General features: G+C 41.8%; 4 protein-coding genes across 4 annotated transcripts; 2 read left to right on the plus strand and 2 right to left on the minus strand.

The window, feature by feature from the left end:
- Window positions 1–651: 651 nt before the first annotated feature.
- Window positions 652–3,755, plus strand: IL334_005944 (uncharacterized protein; the record flags this gene model as incomplete). The annotated part of the gene is made up of 14 exons (XM_062937650.1): window positions 652–1,684; window positions 1,870–1,940; window positions 2,003–2,020; window positions 2,092–2,207; window positions 2,289–2,359; window positions 2,432–2,539; window positions 2,608–2,726; window positions 2,820–2,882; window positions 2,969–3,018; window positions 3,081–3,114; window positions 3,230–3,374; window positions 3,447–3,460; window positions 3,549–3,620; window positions 3,702–3,755. 14 exons carry the CDS (start codon window positions 652–654, stop codon window positions 3,753–3,755), a joined length of 1,968 nt encoding a protein of 655 aa, XP_062793701.1.
- Window positions 3,756–4,417: 662 nt separating this feature from the next.
- Window positions 4,418–5,009, minus strand: IL334_005945 (uncharacterized protein; the record flags this gene model as incomplete). Its single annotated transcript, XM_062937651.1, has 3 exons — window positions 4,418–4,510; window positions 4,694–4,767; window positions 4,859–5,009. The coding sequence occupies 3 exons, from the start codon at window positions 5,007–5,009 to the stop codon at window positions 4,418–4,420; spliced, it is 318 nt and encodes a 105-aa protein (XP_062793702.1).
- A 1,982-nt stretch (window positions 5,010–6,991) lies between these two features.
- On the plus strand, window positions 6,992–7,975 carry IL334_005946 (protein YOP1; the record flags this gene model as incomplete). Its single annotated transcript, XM_062937652.1, has 5 exons — window positions 6,992–7,102; window positions 7,169–7,251; window positions 7,372–7,619; window positions 7,713–7,886; window positions 7,959–7,975. 5 exons carry the CDS (start codon window positions 6,992–6,994, stop codon window positions 7,973–7,975), a joined length of 633 nt encoding a protein of 210 aa, XP_062793703.1.
- A 491-nt stretch (window positions 7,976–8,466) lies between these two features.
- IL334_005947 (uncharacterized protein) lies at window positions 8,467–9,793 on the minus strand (the record flags this gene model as incomplete). Its single annotated transcript, XM_062937653.1, has 4 exons — window positions 8,467–8,574; window positions 8,672–8,910; window positions 8,974–9,278; window positions 9,357–9,793. 4 exons carry the CDS (start codon window positions 9,791–9,793, stop codon window positions 8,467–8,469), a joined length of 1,089 nt encoding a protein of 362 aa, XP_062793704.1.
- Window positions 9,794–10,034: the final 241 nt, after the last annotated feature.

Genomic DNA, 10,034 nt, shown 5'->3' on the forward strand with positions numbered 1-10,034 from the left:
CGTGTGAGGTTGCAAAAGACATTACTATTATCGATATAAGAATCGATCAAAAATACGAATGATAGCCCATTCAAATGCTTATCTTGTAGACAAACACGTGTTATCTATTATGTAATATTCTTACAAGATTAGAGGGGGGGGATGATGTCATGACGATTTATAAAAGGGACGTGAGTTTCATGTTTTCGACGATTTTTCAATGGATTCAATGGAAAAAAAGGTGAAATTATCAGATGAGTGAATGTGGGATGACATGCATCGCGATGACAACGGTGATCATGAAAGGATTTGATAGTAAATCAAGTAGTCACCTCCCATCTACCCCCTCCGCGCGACCGACCTTGATCATCTCACAAAAGTAGAAGACCTGACAATCATTCAGTAAAAAACCTAGATCATACGCTGCGCAACTACCTTTTTATTTTTAACCGAAAACAAGCTGTGCGTTGTTTTGCCTTTTTTCAAGAACTACTTTGCATGACCTGTGCAACTCGACAAGCAGGTTCTACCGAATACTGATGTACGGAACGACTTGCTAAAATCGAATCAGGTATCAAGCATTTTACCATATCTATATAATCAAGTTGAGGTCATATCGATCAAACCAGCCCAGATCATAATACAATCAATCAACTTTACTCTTTCCACAAAATGCCACTTGGAGGTCCACGACCCAATCCCAGTCCCAACCCCAATCTCGCTTCCACGCCTTATCCGCTTGACAACCCTTCCCATGCTTCTTCAGATCCATATCTTTCATCCGAAGTGCCCTCTTACCCCCATCAATCCTCCTCTGACAGCGGGACGACACTACCTGAACCCACCAACAGGCGATATCCAGGAGAGATACTAGGGGATAGTGAAGCCCAAGAGATAATGAGAGAATATCGTAGATCTCAAGGTATAGATGAAGGCGATGTAGGTCTATTAGCACCCACTCGGTTTGATCATCAAGGTGAGGGCCAATACGGATATGATAATCCATATGAACAACAAGAACCATTACGTTCAATCTCACCTTCATTAGGTCCATGGGATTCAGCTTCGCAGAGATCACTTCCATATCATTCCAATCATCCTTCAAACTCAAACTCAAACTCGAACTCAAACTCAAACTCGAATAACTTTCCATTACCTCAACCTACACACATACCACTTTCAGCACAACACCAGAATCAACGACATCTGCATAATGATAAAGCACCTTCATATGGTGGATTAAGTTATATAGATGAAGATGGTGAATATTACCATTCTGATAAACCACGTCCTGCTTCAACGGTTTTAGGTGCTGGTGGTATGAGATCAGGCCAGGGTCAAGGTCAAATTGATCAAGTTGAGATGGGATTAGTCGGAAATCCACATTCAAGTGGAGGAATAGATGATCCATATCCATATGGATTCTCCAATGGGTTTGGAAATACGAAATATGGAGGATCGGGGGAAGGATATGATGAATCACCTTATCCTTATCCACCCAGCAAGAATAACGGTGGTGGAGGAATGAATATAAGAGGTCCAAATAACCTTTATGATTTCTTACTATTTCCAACTGGATTAGACAGACTCCTGGCTTTGTTTGGAGTGAAAAATGGTCAATACCCAATTGAGCAAGCTATAGAGAGGAAACGAAGAGGTATAGGAGGACAAAGATGGCCTGTGGCTGCTTGGGGTCTGGCACTTGGTGAGTCGGTATCTGTCTGGCTGTTTCTATGCTATCTGCTGTGAAGTCGCCATTGGGAAGTGATACGGAGGAGATTCAACGAGGGTCAATGGGATATAGTGATATCTGGGATTTCATGAGCCAGAAGAATTGTAACTTATCCACAAATTATTCATGAGCCAAAGAGCTCACATACTATGATACAGTCATGACAGGTTTGATGGTATATGAGCTGGTTGCAAATTATCAAGCTATGGGCTCACCTATTGCGGCAAAGGTGAGTGATCTTCCGACATAGAACGCAGACGTCTCGTTGATAATCATCTGTTCGTTCATCAGCCAAGCTTCAATCCTATGGTATGTCTTGTCTCTCTATCTCTCAATAATAGTGACAATCAAAGCTAAAATGGGTGTCATGAACTTCACAGATCGGACCATCTTCCGAAGTTCTTATCAACATAGGAGCAAGATTTCCACCATGCATGAAGAACGTTGATGCCTTACCTCCCACTTTCGAATTAGCATGTCTGAACGATACTTCGAGGTGAGCTATATTGCAATCACTACTACCCTACTACCCCAGTGATCAAGTCTCGAAAAGGTCTTCACTGATAGCTTTATCTAGTACACCTACAACCGCTTGTAGTATAGAAGAGATCTGTGGTCATGGGGGTTTTCACGGACAAGCTCCAGATCGTAAGTGATACGTCTCTTATCACCAGACCCCATGTGGAGCCAAGCTAATCCAAACCATCGCATCAATCATAGAATCCTGGAGATTTGTTTATCCCATTTTTCTTCATGTTGGTATTATCCACTTGATCCTCAATATGCTAGCACAAATCACTGCCGGAGCTCAAGTCGAACGAGAGATGGGTAAGTTGATCTGCTGTTATTGGACGATCAGACGTTCCTGAACCTGATTTGACCATGTGAATACACAGGAACGATACCATTCTTGATAGTATACATGGCAGGCGGAATATACGGCTTTGTCCTTGGTGGGAATTTCACAAGAACAGGTATACCGTCTGTTGGAGCAAGTGGGGCTCTATTTGCAACTGTACGTACCCACGTTACACCTTCTTGGGAAAAATTCTTGTCGTGGTTTCGATGATGTGGTAACGCAATTGACTTGTGTGCGGTATCTTGACAGAACGCATGTGTATTGGTCGACTTGATATTACATTGGAAATATGAGGAAAGACCTAAACTCAAGGTGAGTGAGAGTGTCCGGCTAGAATGACCTCATTGTGGTGTGATGGCGCTGGGATCTTGGAACATCAGCTGAGTGGCACGGAATAGGCATTTTTACTAGCTTTAGAATTCCTCATTGGGTTCGGTATAGGTTATATGTGAGTATCCAGTTCACGCTGTGGTACTCGTTCGGAGACAGTTCCAGCTGACTGTTAGTTAGTCCAAATGCAGTAGATGGTTTAGCTCATCTTGGTGTAAGTTTCTCCCTTCAATTCCTTTTCGCCCTAGACGATATACCTACATGCAGAGCAGATACGGCAAAAATTAGTCTCAGTCAAAGTCAATGCTAAACCTCATTCCGTGTCTTAGGGCTGGGCAATGGGTATCTTGCTTGGAGTTATACTGTACCCATCCATATCGGAAACAAAGCGACATCGATATATACTTTGGGCTGTAAGAGTCATAGCGTTCGTGCTGGCCATCTTGGCCTTTGTATTGACTATCAAGAATTTCTGTGAGTTAATATTACTAACCAGGATAAAAAGCCTCGCTGATCCTAAGCTGATCAATTGTTATATTCTGGTAGATACTGATGATCCCGTAAGTTTCCTTTCTCCCACCCCTGCATGCAGTAAAGTGGTGAAGTGTGATCATTGGGGTCTATTCATGCTAATTACGAATTGTGCAGAACGCTGCTTGTGAATGGTGTAGATACCTTTCTTGCATACCAACGAGCTCCAATGAACATTGTACAGGCACTGTGAGTGATTCTACATCATCATATCTTATTCGATCCCAATACTATGTCATGGGCGATTACTGATTAATGATGGCAACATAGGGCATAACGGTGACCAATACAACAACTACTAAACGATCCTGGGACCTGCTTTAAAACGGGTTAGATAACCGTCTCATCCCAAAAGATCTGCTGAAGTCTTATACGAAGGCGCGTGTCTAGTTGAACTATACACACTGTTATTGGAAGTCATATTGTGCGGATGTGAGTTGACTTCGAACAAACACGGACAATTTAAATGGAATTGTTTAGATAGACTTATTTTGTATAATATGGAGATTATTCAAAAATAAACATAGAAAAATTATTCTTAATTCTTACTCAGCACATATATATTACGCATGAGATGGTCATATGAAACACCGTAGATACCGTACACAGCTCACAGAACAGGAACCACGACTTTGCCAGCATGTCACCCACCTGATCGTCGTGCATGACTGTTAACGCATGAATAACCTCGAACGCATCGCCTTATTTTGTATGGCCAGATTGTACCCGAATTGGAACATTCTTCGAAAACGAGGAGCATCTCGATGGAATGGAGAACGCCGAGGAAGCTGATTTTTATTTATGCTAAGTTTTGGCGACCATTTGACATATAATTCTATACATTGAGTTGAAAGGGATATTACCCTAGTTATTATAATGGCATGCTATAAACATGTGACTGTATTTTATTGTTCCTTACATGGGAATGAAGGGTTTTCTCCCATCCTTTGATTAGGTTGTTGTATCGAGGACAGCAATCATTGACTTTAAGCTTCACCATCCAACTTCTTTTCCCCAAAGTCCTTCTCGCCCTCATTACGGAAGACTGTTCCTGCGAACTTCTTCGCGTACCCATTGACCTATGTGTCGGTATGGCGAAGAAGACAGGGGAAGGACAGGATAAGAGGAATGTGTTGTATTTTTTAGTTCATGAAGGAGGTAGTCGGGCGTGATAAACAAAGCATATTAAGAGTATACGAGTGAAGAGGTCATCGTCAGTCTTCCCTCTTTACGTCAATATAAGCGAGGCAAACATGACTGACCTGATCTTTAAATGATATCTTCTCTTGCCCACTTGTATCTTCCACTACTCCTCCAGTTCCAGGCGCAGTCGCGGCTATATCATCGCGAAATCAGCTCTTATACTCACAATGGTGTCCATCCAAGGGAAGTGCCAAGTGGATAAAAGCCTCAATTGATGTACATACCTTGTTGAGGCTCTACAGGTTGGGTAGGGGCTGAAGGAAGCGCAGTTCCAGCAGCTACTATAGAAGGAGGGACATCTTCTTGGGATTCGTTTGAGAGTGTGGAAGGAGCAGGGTTGTATGCTGTTGATGTTGATGTAGGTTGGTGTGTCATTGCGTATAACGGTCTCTCTCCCTTTCTCTTTCTCTTTCTCTCTGGTTTGTCAAAATTGATAGTCTGATAGACAGGAGATGATAGACAGCTAGAAGTTTGTGATAAACTAAATAACAAATGTATGCTCCTTTTTCTGAATCGACCACGCGGAAGAAGCGATATGACGTCACCCTATCTTTTCCCCCTTCTAAATCTTCCGGTATTGTCGTACCTTTTCTACACAAGAGAGATCTCAACTGAATTTCTGTTAATTTATACTAAAATTGTTATCGTGGTTCTCCTGATAAATCGTTGATTCCCCCCTTGGATAGTAGATAAAATAGATTAGATATGAGAATGGATATACGAATATTCTGACCTATCGTGTTCTCGTCCAGCACCTTTTCCAAAAGGAAGGCGCTCTCATTGTAGACTCATTTGCAATTTGCCTCGCATACACGCGGATCAAGTCGTCAAGATCATTTAACATGGTGTGATCGACGATATCTTCTTCTCATTCGTTGCTTAGCCCCAAATCTTACGATGGCCCATATCATTTAGACCCGTTTTTCTCCCGTTTTTGCCCTGTCTAGATCGATGAATGCCCTCAAAAACAAAAAGGTAAAGCGACAGCTGAACCTGTAGTGCGATTCGCATGGGAATATCAGTCGATCTCGTACATCGTACAAAGCACCATCACTCGTGATCACTTGATGACAGCTTGAATCGCGATTCTCAATGAATTTAGTTTCGTATGAGATGTGGGCAACATGGACTGACACGATCAACGCATTGGGAATCTTCTCACAGTCACTCTAAGGTACGAGTAGACCTTTCCAACGTTGCAACTCAGGTGTGGTCGAGTCTCGCTTCGTTTCCCTTTCCCTTCAATCATCAGTCATCTATGTCTTATGATCATGAAACTGACAATGGCTGATTTGCGGTAATGAGAAGAAGAGGACTTCCTCATATCTTTATCCATTTTAAAAAAACTCAACCTTTTTTTCCTTTCACTCTGGATTGCCTATCCTCGGATGGATATCTAGAGATTATGAGAGATATCGTCAATACTTTAGCTGTAGTAGGCGATATCGTCAGTTATTGATCTGTAATTCACAAGGTGTATCATGCATGATGCTGGAACACCTATGGTCAATAATGGTAATTGCCGATGTCTGCAATGCTTATGAATGTATATACCATGTTCGGTCAGTGAGCATTAAGCAATGAGCAGTCGAATGGTCAGCTTACATCATACTTGGTACATCCTCTTCGTTGAGATCTATCCCGTATATATGTATTTCCATTTGGTACCCTGCACGCATCAAAAGGTAAAATCACACACGCTCTCCTTTCTTTTACACACCGCCGAAACACCGAATTGGGTTCCCAAAAATACGTCATAAAGTGGCACTTTGTGATGAATCACCAGTTGGAATGACGACATTTTCTCTCATATAAACTAAATCAATCAATAATCCTGGTTGATATGCACGTAGCCAGTTTTCCCAAGGCCAACCACTGCGAAAATTACCCTGTACCCTACACTCCCCCCCCTCCCCTTCTGCATATAACAGTTACCAAACCAAGATTGATTTTCATCCCTCTCTCTCTTCTTTCATATAATTCGATATCATATCAAATCAATTTATACTAATCAGTTTATCTGACCTCTTCTTCCGTCACCAAACAAAGATAACATAGACACAGTGAGTGACATCCTCGTATATCGATCCTCCAGTGTAAAGTGGAAATGCACGTACAATCCACGTCGAAGGGACACGCATGGAGGGATGTCAGGTTGAACGATATGATACGTCATATTCTGTTCTCAAAATCATTCTCCATGACATGACCTGCTATCATCCAGATCACTGGACATACTACCTGCACGCTCTTCACTGCCATTTGTAGCCTCTCACATCATCGGGAGAGCTCGAATATTAATCGCTCGTGTGACACATACCAGGCATCGTTTGACTGACCTCCTTTATCCTCTTTAGATGGCTGCCAACACCCAATCTCAACAAATCAAACAAAACTTCCTCAACCACCCTTACACCCAACAAGCTTCCAAATTCGCTACTGGGCAAGTTAACGCTCTTGATGCTGAAGTGAGTAGCTTTACACCGCTTCTTCTCACAGTGAAGACTTTTTTTGCTGATTAACTCGCTTTGTAGCTCAACAAATACCCTCTCCTCAGAAACATTGAACAACAAACCAAGGTCCCTAAGGCTTATGGTGTTCTCTCATTAGCTGCCTCGTAAGTGTTCTGATTTTAACTTTCATTTTCACATTTCGATGTGAGAGATCCCATCAGATGTTCTAGCAAATTCCGCGCTCTGTTCATTCGCTGATTTTGTTTGTACGTCCAATTATTTAGTTCCGTCGTTTTGATCTTCTTCAACTTCCTCGGCCTTGCTCAACCCGTCTCCAATTTCATCGGATGGGCTTTACCTGCATATTTATCTATCCAAGCTATTGAATCTCCTCAATCAAACGATGACAAACAATGGTTGACTTACTGGGTCGTCTTCGGTTCGCTCAACTTGGCTGAATCCCTTGGTGTTCGAGCTATCCTTTATTGGGTCCCAATGTACTTTGTTTTCAAGACTCTTTTCACCATCTGGCGTGAGTATCATCCCGTCGTACCCTCTTCCGTATAGCGTCCTATACATATACAGAAAGTTGTCATATACTAACTGTTTCGGTTTTCACACGTAGTCATGCTTCCCGCTACTCGAGGTGCCGAGACCCTTTACTACCACGTCCTCCGACCTGTCATTGGAAACGTCAAGCAAAAGTCCCAACAAACCACCGGTCACTCTAACCCATTCACCAAAGAGACCTCTTCCGGATTCAACCCTGCTGGAACTACTGCTCCTTCCAGCTTTGAGCGTGAGTTTATAGTCGTACCACCGTTGGTACTGTATAGTGCCAGCAACTGTGGCTGATATATCCTCCATACAGACGAAAAGACCCTTTAAGCGGTTCCTCAATCAATCGAGTCATCACCGACCTCTTCTTCCAATCAATTCTAGTTGATCCGGAACATCTCCCTTTCATTCAAGTCATACGAAACGAGATAATGCCCTTTCTAAAGCATCTAATATCTTTCTGATTTTTCTTTTCTCTTCCCCCTTTCCCCTTTTAACGAATAGTACTGCAGTCAGAAGTAGATAAAACCAAGATGGTGGATGAACTATATTAATGTTTATGCAAGAGATTTCAATCTTGTTATCTTGTTTACACTTCACGTCATTCCGAATGCCAAAAATGCCTGATTATACCAGTTAAAGTCTCCTTCATCAAAGATTGTCGTGAACTAGTTGATAACATAATTCGACCAAGTGATCTTCTATGAATCGTCTATCAATTTCCCCTAAGTACATTCAACCTTGAAACTACTGAGAACGTTTCCAGTGAGTCACCCGGCATATAAACCCCATGTGACCCTCCACACCTAATATGGGCTAGATCATAATCCAGCTGATTTAAGCATATCTTGATAACCCACTAATCTGATCAAGTTTCTTTGTAACATTGCGATAGTCATCATTCCGACTGAGGGCACATAGATGGATGCCTATAAGGGAAAGAGAAAAGTCAGTGCGTTGATCTTAACAATAGATATTGTTTTCGTCCCCTCAAAAAAAAGTAGTGATAGTCAATGTCAAACTCACTCGTTCCCTCACATCAGCTTCGAAATTCTTTTCGCCAGCAACATTTACACATACACAACCATCTTTCAGATCTTTAGTAGGGACCTTGTAAGAAGATACAGGTACGGCAGAAATGACAACGTCTGAAATTGATAACGCTTGAGCTAAAGTGAATTCAGGTAATGGTGTCGTTATATGGTGAGGATTGAATTTTGATGTAGTAGTGGATAATGATGGTCTTTTTGAGAATTCCACAATTGCTGAGATAATTTGATGATAGAGTCAGAATATTGATTCTTACAATGAGGATGGATGAGGCTTACAATCAATATCAACACTTATGACTCTTGCACCATCATTGGCCAACAAAGCAGCTAATGGTCTTCCTACAACTTCACTTCTGTTGATGACTGTGATCACTTTCCCACGAGCTTTATCACCGTATTCCAGCATTTTGTTATAGACACCCAGATGTTCTAGTACTTTGACGATGGCCAAAGGTGTACATGGTAAAATTGATTTGACTGTTCCTTCGGGCGCGTCGTCCGTTTGAGCAGATTTAGATAAAGGTGTAGGTAAATGAGATGATGGGATTGGTCGAAGTGTCAATGGTGATATGAAACGAATGCTACCATTACATTTTATCAATCATGTCCACAAGAGAGTTTTCGGGCGGTCAAGAAGAAGAAGACACAGAAAAACTCACTTGTGATAAAGATTGAATAAGAATTGATGATTTAAACCTTCAACATCTTTTTGAGGAGAAACGACAGACTGCAGATATTGATCTTGTCTTCCACCATAGATAGGATAATAGACCATTATACCATGAACATGAGAATCGTCATTTGCTTCCAAGATAGCTTCTTCAACATCGATTCCAACACCTTCACCATCCAGACCTTGTCTCGCTTCGCCGACGAGACGTAACTCGAAATTTATACCGATTTGTTCACATGCTTTCTTGGTGAATTCGGCATATGTCCTAGCGTCATCTTTTTTGGTAGCTAATATACCGACTAGATGAGGTGGTCCATCTTTGAATCGAGACGATCCCATTGCTGACAACAATTCAGTCTTGAATGGCGTATGGACTTTGCCGGCTGTCACTAATAACCCTTGAGGTGCTGGAGTGGACGACATATTGAATGATACCCTGAATTCTGGAGTAATCAGAAGGGACAAGGTAAGATCTTATCAACAATGACAATTGGCTGGAAATCCCTTGTGCAGAAGATTTGGAAGACGCTTCAGCTATCCAAAAGTGTGAAAGGAAAGGATGTAGATAGGTAATCATAAAATCTCTACAAAGTTTCAGTGTCAATAACAAATTTAAGCTTAGCTTTTCAACTTTTGGGATCTCATCCCATCTTCGAAGCCAAGT

This window comes from Kwoniella shivajii, chromosome 8, assembly GCF_035658355.1.
Source record: "Kwoniella shivajii chromosome 8, complete sequence".
In the NCBI taxonomy this organism is placed as follows: domain Eukaryota; kingdom Fungi; phylum Basidiomycota; class Tremellomycetes; order Tremellales; family Cryptococcaceae; genus Kwoniella; species Kwoniella shivajii.